This window comes from Rattus norvegicus, chromosome 10 (assembly GCF_036323735.1).
Source record: "Rattus norvegicus strain BN/NHsdMcwi chromosome 10, GRCr8, whole genome shotgun sequence".
NCBI classification, from domain to species: Eukaryota; Metazoa; Chordata; class Mammalia; order Rodentia; family Muridae; genus Rattus; species Rattus norvegicus.
In genome coordinates this window covers 56,190,850-56,205,636 of record NC_086028.1, presented here as the reverse complement: position 1 = coordinate 56,205,636, position 14,787 = coordinate 56,190,850, and the positions used below count along the sequence as shown (strand labels likewise).

Below are 14,787 nucleotides of genomic sequence, written 5' to 3'. Positions count from 1 at the left end.
AGTGGCCACTTTCTTCACTGGGTCCAACAAGCTCTTTCCAGAGAGCGTAGCCTGACTGGGCACTTCCATTGCCAGGATCTCATTGGTCCACAGCTGTGTCTGTTGAGTCTGGTCTAGGCTTTATTATAACCCTAGCCATGGTTAGTCAAGCTTTTAGCCAGGACTTAGGGTTGTCTGAGTACTTGCGACTATTTCTTTGATAAAATGGTCACATTATCAACTGTCTGAAATGCTCTCCAGAATGTGTTTTCTTTTTAAGTGTATTTTTGTATTTATGCAAGGTTTATTTAACCTTGCTTGGCAAGAGGAACTTTTGTATTTTTAATAGAGCACTCATTATGCTAATTAAAGAAAACAAGGAGTAGGTAATATATTCCTCAGCAATGGACAGTTTCTGTTCCTTAGTAAACTTAAGAGGTGTTTTCTGGGTTAAAGGAAACGTAGATTGCAGTGGCTGGCTCCAGAGGAGGCCTAGGACTTTAACCTGGAGGGACTGCTGCAGAGAGGACTGGGGCTCCCCAGAAAAAGGAGTGAAGGATACCGTTTCTACATAACTAACGTATCTGTACAGAAATCTGCTTACCACCCAAACATTGTGGGAGAATTCTAATAGAGTATTTAGTTTTTTATTAAGCTTTTTAAAAAATTACCTTTCAACACAGTTGCTCAGGGATTACATCAGGTGGGAACCCCATTCTGACTCCACAGATCACTACAAAGAAGTTAATGCTTGTCTTAAGCCGAAGGGACAGCACTCTTCAAGCTTCCTTCAGAAAGTGAAATGTTTGGTGATTTTACTACAGTACAACCTAAGCTGCTTTTCCAGTTGGCAAACTCTCCAACATGAAGACTCCAGTCTGCACAGACTAGCCTCCAACAAGCAGCTGGACTTCAGTTAGCAGCCCTGCGTCCTGCCGGTGTTTATCTTCTCTGTAACCATGGCCACGACACCCGGGACAAGTTTCATTACCAGTCCCCTGTGAGAGCCTTTGCTCTCTTGTAACAGAATTCCAAAACACAGCAACATATTTACTGTGACACAATCCTTGTCTGCAGCTACCTACCAGGACCTGTTTGGAACTGTGGCCATGCATCTAAGATGCCATTCCTTGAGCACATAAGCTAGACTATACCTGTGAGGAAACAATTTTATATCGATTGCTGTAGTGTAGAAAAATAAGAAGTGGATTTGGACTTGCACTCTAATCTCTCTGATCTCAAACATAAGAAACAGTTCTTGTATATAATGCTCAAAAATTACTTTTGACTATTAAGTCCATAAAAACCTGAATCTTGTATACGATCTGTGTGGCCTCTTATTTTGGGCCTCCTTTCCCTTATTTAAAGAATGCTGTTTAGAATATTAAACAGTAGTTTCATTGCCATTCATTCAGTAAGACTCGGTATCCAACATTTGCTTTTGGTGTTTTGAGAGGTCTTTTATGTAACCCTGGCTGTTCTGGAACATGCTGTGTAACCAGGCTGACCTTAAACTCGGCTGTTTGCCTCTACCTCCCAGATGCTAGGACCAGAGAGCATGAGCGGGGTTTTTGGGGTGTGTGTGTGTGTGTGTGTGTGTGTGTGTGTGTGTGTGTGTGTGTGTGTGTGTGAAATTCGGTTGGTTAAATTTTGTTTTTGTTTCTTGGGTTGGGTTTTGGATTTTGTTGGTTTTGTTTTGTGTGTGTGTGTTTCTAATGTCCTTGAGAGTTTTGCCTGCATGTCTGCACTACGTTCGTTCATGGTGTTGGTAAAAGTCAAAAGAGGGTGTCTGCTGCCCTGGAACTGGAGGTAGATGGTTGTGAGAAGGCGTGTGGATGCTGGCAATAGAACTCCAGGCCTCTGTAAGAGCAACAGTGCTCTTAACCACTGAGCCCTGTCTCCAGCCTGTTATCCCTGATTCTCAACCTAAATGTGATGATGAAAGCCATCTATTCCTGCTCCCCCCCCCCCAAAAAAAAACGATGGTCCATTAAAACCGGTACACGAATTGTTAGGGGGTGCAGAGGTTTCCAGCATAAATCCTTCATCCTGTTCTTGGGATTCTGGGTCTAATGTGAGGCCTGGATGCCCACTCCACAGCAGCTGCATGCAGGTCAGTCTGAGCTTTTCAGAACTAGGCGGTTTCAGAAGACCGCTAAGTGATCTTTGTTGGGATGAGACCTGAGCGTATTCCACGAAGTAACAAAGTGTGGCTTGGGTTGAGAAAAGCAGGTGAATTGGGGAGAACGGGCAGCAAGGGAGATTTGATGGCCAGGGTAGAATACAGCTGAGCCAAGGCCTCTCGGGCTGCGCTGGCGGCTCCCAGCAGAGGGCGCGGTGCGGTCCGGCCCGGGTACTGCAGTCCTCCGACGTGGATAGCGCTTCCCGGGCGAGGGCGGGGCTTCCGGCGGCTCGCGAGGTCACACGGTGTCTTGGCCCGGTCGTCCTTCCCTTTGCACGTGTCCACCCCGCGATGCTCCCTCTGCTGCGCTGCGTGCCCCGCGCCCTGGGTGCCGCCGCCACGGGCCTCCGAGCCTCCATCCCGGCCCCGCCGCTTCGGCATTTACTGCAGCCCGCGCCCCGGCCATGCCTCCGGCCCTTCGGTTTGCTCAGCGTACGAGCCGGCTCCGCTCGGCGCTCTGGCCTCCTGCAGCCCCCGGTTCCCTGCGCGTGCGGCTGCGGCGCTCTGCACACGGAAGGTAAGGTTCACGCACCCTAGTCGGAATGCGGCGATCCAGCTCGGAACTGGCCCTCATGATCGCAGGTTCCCCTTCTCGCGTCTTGAAAATGTGGCTTAGCAAAGTCGGTAGGGTCGTGGTTTCAAAGTGTGGTTGTTGGGTCCACGTCTTTTTGGACATGGAAGAGGATAGTTGGAAATTCTTTTGTTTTATACGGGAAGTAATAGTAATGAGTTCATGATGAGAAATAACCATCTCATGATAAGTAATATCAGTTCAGCTCAGTAAATATATCCTGGTGTTTTTATAGAGTGAGGAACGGACGTTTTGAGGCGTGATTTACGCTACAGTCTTAGAACAGCCTTAAGAATAGATTACACGCAGTCCGAGTCAATCGGTTAGAGCAACTACCTTTTCTCACTGTTGATCATTTTGGCCTTTCTTTTAGGAGACAAGGCCTTTGTTGAATTTTTGACTGATGAAATTAAGGAAGAAAAGAAGATCCAGAAGCATAAGTCCCTTCCCAAAATGTCTGGAGATTGGGAGCTGGAAGTGAACGGCACGGAGGCTAAATTATTGCGCAAAGTTGCCGGAGAAAAGTAAGTACTGGCCCAGGGGTTGTATACTGGATTCTCAAGTCAGAAGTTCCTGGTTACAGCATCCTGTTCTGACCATCCCCAGAAGAGCCTGAGCTTAGGCCCAATGCTTTGATAAAATGGCTTTAAGAAAGCATTAAACTTGGGAAAGTTCTTAGGTTCCAGGGAGTGCATTCACTGAATGAATACAAGCTTCTATGGCTTGTATTAAGGAGACCTGAAGCAGCTCCAGAGTATGTAGAGGGAAGCCTGTGGGAGGGGCAAACGCAGTTATTGGGTTATTAATGAGGGGTGCTGTGCCAGTCTGGATTAAGCATTGGGTTGTTGTTTTGTTGTTTAATAGTACTGGTAAATCATTTGTTTAGAACTCCCGTCTGGCTTGTGTTTATAATAGTTGAAAGTGCACGTGTGTAACTGTTAAGTCACAGGAAGAAGTTACCATGTAGAAAGGCCATCAGACAAAGGGAGAAGGTTCTTAGCCAAACTTAGCTCTTCCTCTCCTCAAGGGATTCGGTTTGAGACAAGGTCTCTGTGTGGCTGCTGTGTAGCATAGACTGGGCTCAGACTCTGGGTCCTGCTGCTTCAGACACCTGTGTGCTGAGGTTGCAGACATGCGCCACCACACCTGGCACCCCTAAAACCGTTAAACCCTTGTCTGTGCTGTTTCGTGTTACCCATTCACCCACAGTCTTCCTTGGCTAAGTCTACTTGGACTCTTAAGTGCTTCTCTAGCTTGTGTGAGGCTCCAGGATCCATCCCCAGTGCTTCAGGAGCACAGTGTACAAGAAAGTTTTATTGGGGGTGCGGGGGTTTATAAGCTTAGCAGTAAGTGTGTGTGTGTAGATTAGAAAGTTCAAGGCCAGGCTGAGTGTCGGTGGGGCTCACCGCCTTTAATTCTATCACCCTGGGAGGCATAGACAGGTAGATTTCTGTAAGTTCAAAGCCAGCCTGGTCCACCAGCAAGTACTAAGACAGCCAAGGCTACACAAATAAGTCCTGTCTTGAAAAACCAAAATAAGAGAGGGAAGGAGGGAGGGAAGGAAGAAGTAGGTTTAGTCTGGGCTATCGCAGGTTGTACATGCCCTTTGGTTCACCTTGCCATTCTTTTTTCGGGGGCAAAGTGGCAGCAAGGCATTGCCCAGTTGGACTCCAGGGAGCAGCCCCCAGTACACTCTTCTTGGGTTGGTTGGCCCTCTGAATCTGTGTAAGCGGAACTTCTTTTCCAGGTGTTGAGACAAAGGAACTGTCTCTGACTTTAGAACAGGTGCTGTCCATCACATAAGAATTCTTACAGTCACACAAGGGCCAGGGTGCAGCTGTGAACTTCCGCCAAGCATGGGCAGGGTACTTATTTGAGCTCCAGAATCCCCCCAGAAGGGAAAGAAGCCACTAGGTGTTTCAGTTCCTAGTTTGTGGTTGTGCAAAGTGAATCTGCTCTGCAGTGGCTGTGAGGCTTTCCGGGGCAGATGGCTGTCCACCTCCATTAGCTTCCATGGGAAGACCCCAGGACACCAACCTGGCAGCTTCATCCACAGCTGTAGTCATTTAACTTGTAGGTACACTTCAGATGAAATTCTCTTCACTTCCCTGTGTGGCTAGGATGGAGACATTGTTTCAGTGGGCCTTGCTCTCCTGTTACCACTAGGTTAATGTGTACCTTGGTGTATCTCTACCTGCCTTTCTAGGATCACTGTCACTTTCAACATTAACAATAGCATCCCTCCAACCTTTGATGGTGAAGAGGAGCCCTCACAGGGGCAGAAGGCCGAAGAGCAGGAGGTAAGCAGTGACATGGCAGACAGCCAAGATTTCTGTCCCCAAAAGCAAGAACTGTTTCACTTTCACTCTTTTTAAAATCCTCCCTGCTAGGGTGAGGTGAAGGGTGAGCCTCCTGAGACCTGTAATGCAGTCATTCCGAGTGAGTTTTAGCTGGAGTTGTGGATGGACCATGTTTGTAGAGTGTTGTCCCCTAAGGGCTTAGGGTTTATCACGGGCCTGTGCCCTCACCCCTGCCAGTGTTGGGGAGTGGGGATACTTAGTATCCAGAAGCTATCGTTTGGAGTGTTTTCAGTGTGAAAGATGACAAGTGGGTAATCAACACTAGTCATGTGACCAAAATAGGAAGGCCGGGGGCGGGGCTTTTTAAATTGTGTTTATTTGTATGTTTGGGGCTTATGCGTGCAATTGTAGAGGTCAAAAGCAACTTATAGGAACGTCAATTCCATCCTTCTGCCATGTGGGTTCCAGGGTTAAACATCAGGCTTTGGCAGCAAACACCGGTGAACCACCTTGCCAGCTCAGCCTTAAGAGATTTTTAACATTTGATCAGTTGAGATTTTTCCTTTAGTTGCTGGCCCTCGTGACTGGGTCTAGATAGTATTCAGACATTTTAGAAATAGTGTGCCTGGCCTAGGAGCCAACCACTGAGGGGGCTACAGGATCCCCAGGCCATCTGACTAAGCAGATGGCAGTCTTGTGTACTGACAAGCATGAAGAGCGGAGTTCCCTGTTGTGCTTCTATCCTAGCCTGTACCCAACTCCTTATCCGCTGCCTGGGCCCGTCCTTTGGGTCACAGTAAAGGGAAGGTTCTGCCATTTCTGTTAAGGTGGCCACTTAGCTAGAGCCCCTATGTTCCAGGCTCTGATCCTGTACCAAAACAGTCAAAGGGGAAGGAGGTCTAGGTCTGTGCTTCAGCAGTGTGGGGGAGCAGAGATGCCATTCTAAACCCATGTGATTGATAACCTGTTTAGGGCTGTTGGAAGATTTGAGTGCCTTATCCACTGCCTAAGGCTAAGAAATGGGTAATAATAACCTAATGGCGTGGCTGTCGGACATTCTGAACTTCCTGGGGCACCCTACCAACACTGGCATGTGCTGACTTATTCCTGTCTCTCCAGCCAGAACTGACATCAACTCCCAATTTTGTGGTTGAAGTTACAAAGACTGATGGCAAGAAGACCCTTGTACTGGACTGCCACTATCCTGAGGACGAGGTTGGTAGGGTGGAGTCTCCTGACCTGTGTAGCATGCGCGGGAAAGGTCTGGTAGTCTAGACCAGAGGGGAAGATGGTGAGAGTGGGGTGGGAGCAGGGCTGGAACTGCAGGTCCTCTTGGCACTTCACTTACTTACCTTTGCTGTCTCTCAGATCGGACACGAAGATGAGGCCGAGAGTGACATTTTCTCTATTAAGGAAGTGAGCTTTCAGACCACTGGTGACTCTGAGTGGAGGGATACAAACTACACACTCAACACAGACTCCCTGGACTGGGTGAGTGCTGGCTGAGAGGGGCTGGTGCTTGGCTTTTGCAGAGAAGGGAGGAAGTAGCCTTACAGGAGGGAAAACTGTTGTTTGCACACATGCACTGGACCACATGGGAAGGTCAGAGGACCTTGCCAAACCACTTTGGTTTTGTTCTGTTGTTTTTCAGGCTAGTATGTTTCTCTCCGCAGGCCTTGTATGACCACCTAATGGATTTCCTTGCGGACCGAGGGGTGGATAACACTTTTGCAGATGAGTTGGTGGAGCTCAGCACAGCCCTGGAGCACCAGGAATATATCACCTTTCTTGAGGACCTCAAAAGCTTTGTCAAGAGTCAGTAGAACTGTGAGACTGAAGGCCTCAATCTAAACGGCCAGCTCTGGTGGGCGAGCAAAAGCTGCCTTGACATCACAACTATGCTTTGAAATGGCTGTCATCCTAATATATGGGGGAAAGCAAGTTTAAATTATCGCCGTTACACCTCCATTTACTATTCCTTTGGGCTCTTTTCCTGTACACATCTATTATTTGTAGATTTTTGTATGACATGATGATGAACAATAAATCTGACTTCATCTCCTCCAGGAAAGTTCCGACTTTTCTTTCACCCTACGTCAGAACACAAGAGCAGAGATGTTTGAAAAGTTTTAATATAAAATCAGTTATATACAAAAGGCCCTCTTAGGAAATGAGTTGTTTTCAGCCATGAGGTCAGGACTAGAGGATCACAGCCCAAGTGTCACAAGCCTGGATTAAATAGAAAACACGTTAGTGTAAATTATATCCTAGACATGAACAGTTAAGTCTTACATGGCTAACAGCTGTCAGCAGTCATGACGGGTGTACTACAAGTAGAACCACTGAGTTAATTCACTGGATACTTTATCAAAGAAGCCACACCTTTCATGGACCTGTTTGGCCATACTGACGCCATCAACAGTGTAGCTTATAAGCTAGGACCAAGTACCCTCAGAAAGCAAAACCTGACAGCTTGGGGCTTGTCCAGCCTGACAGACTTGGGATTTACCAGATAGTCTAGTCTGCCTCACAGTGGCCCCGAAGTGAGCCACATCATCACCTCATCCTTACTATCTGAAATCTTACCCCACTGTCTCAACTATCACTGGATCTGAACCCAGTTTTCCTTCATGTGCCTTTGAGACCTAGTGACACTGAAAATTTCAAATGTGTACATACCTCTCAGGACTGAACTTGGAGCCTGCTCAATAGAGTTTTTCCTCCTCCAGTTTCTCGTCTTTGTGGTGACAGCTCTTACTCAACAATGGTCTCTAGCATAGCCACTGCTGGGATGAAAATGTGGCTTCTCATAGCACTGGCCTCTCAAACCGCCACTCATTGGCTACACGCTGTTTTGTCATTATAGGGGACTAGAGGTGAGTGTCCATCAGGTTTGCTGTTTAAAGCTGAGCAGGTGCAGTCAGGCAATCACCTGCTTTGAGGTTAGGGTCTGGCTATCTTGCTCAGGCTGGTCTTGAACTACTGGGCTCAAATTATGCTAGTTCAGCCTCCCTGGTGGCTAGAACTATGGCACACATGGCCGTGCCTGCCTGCTAGCTCCTCTTCCATCACCGGGACCTGGTAAGATTTATTTATGTCTGTGAGTGCTCTACAACAGCAGACAGTGCTCTTAGCCACTGCCACCTCTCCACCTACTTGAAACTGACTTTTAAAGAACTTGGTGCATGCCTTTAACCCTCAGCACTGCACAGGCAGAGGCAGAGGCAGGTACATGTAGCAAGGCTGTCCAGGGCCCTCAGGGCTATGTATACCTTGTTTCAAAAGCAGATTTTAACATTTGCTACCACTTGAAGTTCTACATGGCTTGTGTGCTTATTTCTCTTCATGTGAGTATGCAGGCCTCAGGTTGACAAGGTGTCTCCCTCAATGAATGGCTCTACTAACACAGTGACTAGCTGAACCTGGAGTTCCTTGTTTGCTAGTCTATAACAACCAGCTTTTCTCAAGCATCTCCCTGCCCCTGGTCTCATGAATTCGGGGATTACAGGTGGCCACCATGTCTACATGGCTTTTTATATGGGTTCTGGGGATCCAAACACAGGCCCTGGTGCTTGCAAGGCATTTCTCACAGCCATCTCAGCACTGTACCATTTTCTAGGAAGGCAGAGGCTGAGGCCATTTAGCCCATGCCTCTTCAACTGTCCCACATTAATGCATTCACAAAAACACATTACATTATCTAACCCCCATTATGTACCAACCCCCAGAGGGAAAAAAAATCAATATACAGTGGGGGTAAAATAAGCAAACAAGTGGGAGGGTAGAGCTCAAGCCCAAAAACACTGGACAACTTTATGTAAAGGGTCAGGCTATTAGTATCTGGCATGTTACAGCAGTCCACGACACCTTAGTTGCCCCTGCGTGGGGCCTGTAAGCCATGCAAATATGTCATATATTAATACTGGTTCCCACAGCAAACGAGGTTTCTAAGACAGGCAGCTCCTGTGGTCCTGTCCCTCACACCTGAGAGATAAAACGTGTTGCTCCACTGTGCTTCGGGTCCTGCGTCTCTGCAAAAGCAGTGCCAGGGTGGCAATCCGGCACTCGTGACCATGACCTGATGCGGAGATCAACTATTGCTGCTGACCTAACAAAAGCATGCAGCGTGGCCACAGTCTCCAATTTCCAGACCAGCGTTGGGCACAATTCTAAGCCTATTCCTCCCTTGTCTTATCAGGCTGTTTGAACTTACTCATTTCGTGTGTTTTAATCCTAGTGTGCACACCATTATGTTGTAGAACACAACAAACATGCAGGAATCAGTTCTCAGCTTCCACCACAAGAGATCCAAGGGGTGAGCTCACGTTCAGATTGAACACAGGCTTGGCAGCAAGTGCTCTATACCTACTGAGCCATCTTGCCTGCCCAACATCTGTTTCTAAGACAGGTTCTCACTGTGTAGGCTGGACTGGCCTTAAACTCTTCCTGCCTCAGCCTCCCAAGTACTGGGATTACAGACAAGTGCCACCACACCCAGCTGTTAACTTTATGAAGCAAATGCCTCAATAAAATGTATGAACCATTTCCACGTTTCGAAGCCATTACCTCCCCCAAGAGGAGAACAGAACCAACTGCTAGTGGGCTCTTAAAATTGCCTACATCCCATGGAGGCTTACCAGGCAGCTCATCAGAAGACTAGGCTTTTCTTCTGTTCCACCGGTGACTGAAAATTCAGGGATGTGGGGACAGTGTGCACTGTGCTCGTTCACATTTCCTTCCAAACAGGCCCGAAGCTTCTGCTCTGTCAGGTCTGTTGACTAAGAAAGTGCAACCGCGACTGACGGTAAATACTGTTTAACCAACAGGTTGAAAAGCTGAATCCTCACACCAATCAGCTAACACAGTTTGACTCTTTGGAGCTTTACACTTTGGGGACTGGATGTAGCCCAGGCGGTAGAGAGCACCTAACAACCGTGAAGCACTGTGCTCCATTCCCAGTGCAGTGTAAAACCCAGTTGGAGTGACACCTCCAGGGCTCCAGACATACACATGATGCACAGACATACATGCATATGCATGCATACAGGGTACTAAAGGTGAATGTACATCAGGTTTGGTCTTAAGGTCTTTCTGGTGCACACAGGCTATCAGGGATAGGTCTTGTATCTCTTAGGCAAGATACTGAGTCCTGGCTTTCACCGCCATGGAGTCACTCTGCCATGTTTTCTCTGCCATGACGGACTGTCCCCTCTGAAACCATAACTAAAATAACCCTTTCCCCTTCAGTTATTATGACTGCTACACAACTGACTCCAACCACCCACTAGAGGCCCTCTAATACAGTCTGCATGTAGGGAAATCCGTGTGGACACTTACGTGAGATGGGATGTGCAGGCCACACGGACACGTGACCACACTGTTCATAATTCTCAGGTTGTACCTAGAGACAGAATTAGGATTCCCGGATCACTGTGGTAACAAAAGCTGGCTCCCTTTACCTTCTGGTCAATAAACTCGGGGACAGAGGAGTTAGACACACTTTGGAGTAGGAGATGAGATCTGATAACGCTAAAAGGATTTTTAAAATGCTTACTTTATACACACAGGACAGATGAGGGGGTTTGCTTCCCACTCCGCCAACATGCTGTTGAGACAACTTTCATCAAACTGTAAGCCCTTCTCGTACTCACTTATGATGGACTTTTCTGCAAGGCAAAAAGCCCAAGGTTGTCTTGTATCCACAGGAAAGGGTCTATTCTTTCTTTTACAGATAAATGTGAAACCAAGTCAAGATAAAGCTATGTGGAATAAGTCACCATAACATAAGATGCAAAACTGTATTCTACCGGTGCTATGAGAACCTCAAGAAGCAGTCGCTCACAAAATTTCCGACAATCAATCGAGAAAGGAGAAGAATGGGTGTATATGGAGAAGTCTGCTCCTACACAAAGTGACAAGTTTACTATAAACGTTTTTTTCCAAAGAGGCAGGCCTGAAACTATATGGCTCAAGCATCTTCCTGAGAGCCCGCCTTCCCACATTAAGTCACAACTAGCTTGTACTACAGGCACAAGCCAGTGTTCAGCTTCATACAGTAACAAAAGGCAGGGTAAAATAAACATGGAAACTGCTTCCCAACTCTACCGTTGACTAGCCATGAGACCCGTGAGGATACACTTTCTATTCTGTCTGATCCCATCTTGAATAAGAAGTTCCTGGCACAGAACCTACAACCCTACAATCTCTTACTTTTGGGAAGACAAGCAGCCAGCAATTCAGAGTTCAACAGAGACTCCAGGATCTTAACTGATGATGGAGGTGTAAGAACAGGAAATAAGAATCCTGCCAGGTGCTTGGTGGCTCACTCCTTTAATCCCAGCACTCAGAGGCAGAAGCAGGTAGATATCTGAGTTCAAGGCCAGCCTGGTCTATAGAACAAGTTCCAGGACAAGCAGAGCTACACAGAGAAACCTTGTCTCAAAAAAAACAAAAACAAAAACAAAAAACAAAAAACTAATAATCCTAGTTATTAGGATACAGCTTTAATGTCTGCCATCCCAGCCAAGGCCCTGGCTTTAACCTCTAACACCCAAACAACCTAGAACAACTAATCCTGAGTCAAGCAAGGGCCAGCATTAGTCGGTGCTCATAAGCAGGAATGACTGCCTGGGTTACCTTCATTCCACAGCTCCTGTTCGATGTCCTGCAGCACAGCTAGGTTCAGTGGCAATTCCAACTACAAGAGAGTGGAAGGCAGGGGGTGTAGCTCAGTGGAGCAACGCTTGCCTAGCATGCAATAGCCTGGGTTCAATCCCTGAGCAAGACATAAGCAGGGACAGGGCAGAGAGAATGGGGTCTTCCCATTCCATATGAAGTATTAATTGGCCACCGCGTCCCATGGGGATTTGTAACTGGGAGCTGCCCCAAGGACAAAATTAGCCTGGCCTAGTCCGCATGCAGAACTTGCTGACAGTTCGGTAATGTGGCCAAGCTGAACTACCAACAAATGACTAAAATACAAAAGCACCAAATTTAAGGGAGACAAAAATCAGGCAGCAGTTAAGTAAATGTCCTTCTAAGACTGACTGTGTGATAAAGTCTGGTCTTTGAAAAGCTGTTTTAGCTTTTGTAAAGCTGGAAAAAGACCTACCTGAGAGGCCTACTGTAAGCACCAACTGTGGTGATGTTAAGCTAACAAATTAACATACTGTAGAACACACAGATGCTACTGAAAATGAATCATTATTATACAGTGCTTTTCATGTTTTGTTACACAATTCTCATAATGCTTGTGTTATCTTCTCTACTTTATGTCAATGTAAAAACTAAGGCTCAAAGAAACACAGTAAAAGTTGTGAGTCAGTAAAACTAAACTTGGAATTCCTAAATCCTGACCCCAACCCACAGCCTTTCCTGATACACTGTAAAGGGTTTCCTACAGACACACACCTCCAAACTGAAGAATGTAGATACCCTTTTTAAAGAGAGGTCCCTAACCCATTCTTACCAAGTCAAAATTTCCAATGAAAAAAAGCAGGGCTGGTGAGATGGCTCAGGGGTTAAGAGCACTGGCTATTCTTCCAGAGGTCCTGAGTTCAATCCCTAGTACCCACATGGTGGCTCACAACCATCTGTAATGGGATCAGGCTCCCTCTTCTGGTGTGTCAGTGACAGTGTGCTCATGTACATAAAATAAATACATCTTTTTAAAAAAAAAAAATTAAAAACCAATGGAAAAAGCAAGAATGAAATTTTCTTTTATTTCCTAAGTTATTATACTGCAAGACCGCGCCAGGCCTAATATGCATCCCATAATGCAGAACCATCAACATACTTCAAATGAAAGTAGAAAACCCTGAGACAAATGACTGTTAGAATTGGGCTTGGGGTCTGGGAAGTGGGTAGACTGAAACGACCTGGATAAACAGATACCAAAAGGTCACCAGAAGTTCTTCATGGAGTAGTCCCCTAGCTAACAGATCCTTGACTGACCTGAAGCAAGGCCTCTGGACAGTTCTCTACAGACTGCAAAGAATTCCACTCTTCCTCCATTACTTCTTGCACAAGAAGTCTGTCTGAGGCTGTCCCCAGTGTGCTACCTGCAGCCTGGCGGTACCTGTTCAGGAGCTTGTGCCGGCTGTTTCTCATCCTCTCAAGACATCCCTGCGGAGGTTAAAGGAGGGCAGTATTGTTTAAGAAGAAAAAGGTCAAGTTTATGCTTAGTTGGTAAAAACATAAAAATTCAAGATGCAAAATTTCCTATCTTCAAGTCCTCCTCCAAACACAGATGGGTAAAATTACATTCATGTATTTCCGGGTTCGTATATCTCATATTTTATCCTGAATGAAGGCAGTTGGATACATAGTAACTGTATCCACAGACTAACTTCAGACATTTATATGGATTCTAAATTCCTGCAACTGTACCCATGGCTATAGTAATGGTCTTCTTGTACAATAGTTCTTTACAACCTGGGGGCCGGGGAGGGTCCCATGTATATGTGTGTGCCTATATGAGTTTATGTGCACCACACCAGTTACAGCCACCAGGTCTTCTGCAAAAGCATAAGTGCTCTTAACGTTGAGCGATCTCTCCACCCCCAAGTGGTTGTCTCAGCTCTGCTTGAAGAACTGCTATTGACTGATGCCACTTTGTAGGTAGAGGCGCCAAGGATGCTGCATCTAAGTGTTCTACATCGTACAGAACAATCTCCCATAATAGAACTTTCTCCTCAAAATGTCAGCATTCACTGTTGAGAAACACTACTACACATAATATTTTCAGTACTGTTTTTCTGGGTTGTTCTTCTGGAATACACCCATTCCTTTAGAGACTACTGAACAGGGAAATACTGCTTCAAACAGGGAAATACTACTTGAGTTCAGAAGATACGAGAGCTTACGTACAACTCTCCTAACAGTGACTGATGTTCTTCTGACTCTTCAGAAAAGAACTCCTCACGCCATGTGTGCATATGGAGTGCTTCCCTCTGTAACCCAACGTTAGGTGGTGATGTTGCTACTGCTGTAATGACACTTAAAATTTTAAACAAAGTCGGATCCTGGGATAAAATAATACCTACTCGGGCCAAAAGCCCGGGAGGAAGAGGGCGGCAGCCAGGACCCAGTCCTAAAGCAAAACACTTGAGTTGAAGATCACACAGGGCACCTGCTCCACGACGAATGCTAAAGCGAGCACACAGAGATCCTTGGGACAGGTTAGAAAAGTGATTACGACCCAAACCTCAGACTCACCTGCCTGAAAGTTTCTTTCCACGGGGGCGAGCCCACCTGCTTGTACAATAAGCGGTGCGGAGACCCCGAGGATTCGGCCATCTCATCCCTTAAGCGACGCCCAAATCCCCGCCCCCTGTACGCACGCAAAGGATTCTGGAAGTTATAGTTTCTGGGCGTTAGTCTCTTATCTCCGCACAGAGACAGATTTAGGGAAATCCAAGGATGGGTGAAGCAGTGGCAGTTGAGAAGTGGGCTGAGGAAGGTGAGAGTCTTGAGAGAAAGTTCTGGGTTTACCCAGAGGAAGGTGTCCAGTAGACAATCAGATATACCTCTCTCATTCTTAATGCTACTACACACTGGCCCAGCAGTAGCACCAAAGCCTTCCCTAAACCCACACTTGACTCCGCCCCGCCCAGCCCACTTTGGCGTCAACCTGCAGCCCTGTCTTTCCCCTAGCGATGCTTTCTTATTGGGTCAACTCCTCGGGATTCCTACTCTCTTATAGGCTAAAGCGTGGAATGCTGGCCACGGATTGGCTACGCGCAGCATGAGTTTCC

The 14,787-nt window shown here is 46.7% G+C and overlaps 2 protein-coding genes across 4 annotated transcripts; one reads left to right on the top strand and one right to left on the bottom strand.

Moving 5' to 3' along the window:
* Positions 1–2,451: 2,451 nt before the first annotated feature.
* On the top strand, positions 2,452–7,103 carry C1qbp (complement C1q binding protein). Its single transcript, NM_019259.2, has 6 exons — positions 2,452–2,678; positions 3,106–3,256; positions 4,939–5,032; positions 6,152–6,247; positions 6,401–6,523; positions 6,706–7,103. The coding sequence occupies exons 1-6, from the start codon at positions 2,453–2,455 to the stop codon at positions 6,853–6,855; spliced, it is 840 nt and encodes a 279-aa protein (NP_062132.2). The 5' UTR covers position 2,452; the 3' UTR covers positions 6,856–7,103.
* Positions 7,104–7,146: 43 nt separating this feature from the next.
* Rpain (RPA interacting protein) lies at positions 7,147–14,662 on the bottom strand. Of its 3 annotated transcripts, NM_001033060.2 has the most exons (7): positions 14,249–14,614; positions 12,986–13,156; positions 11,669–11,729; positions 10,587–10,698; positions 10,370–10,433; positions 9,670–9,810; positions 7,149–7,261 (listed from the first exon to the last, which is right to left on the bottom strand). In NM_001033060.2, exons 1-7 carry the CDS (start codon positions 14,327–14,329, stop codon positions 7,232–7,234), a joined length of 660 nt encoding a protein of 219 aa, NP_001028232.2. In that variant the 5' UTR covers positions 14,330–14,614; the 3' UTR covers positions 7,149–7,231. The 3 variants fall into 3 exon arrangements, with proteins under 3 accessions (XP_038941417.1, NP_001028232.2, XP_063124734.1); XM_039085489.2 differs by lacking the exons at positions 10,587–10,698; positions 11,669–11,729 and having other exon boundaries at positions 7,147–7,261; positions 13,110–13,156; positions 14,249–14,655; XM_063268664.1 differs by lacking the exons at positions 7,149–7,261; positions 10,587–10,698; positions 11,669–11,729 and having other exon boundaries at positions 14,249–14,662.
* Positions 14,663–14,787: the final 125 nt, after the last annotated feature.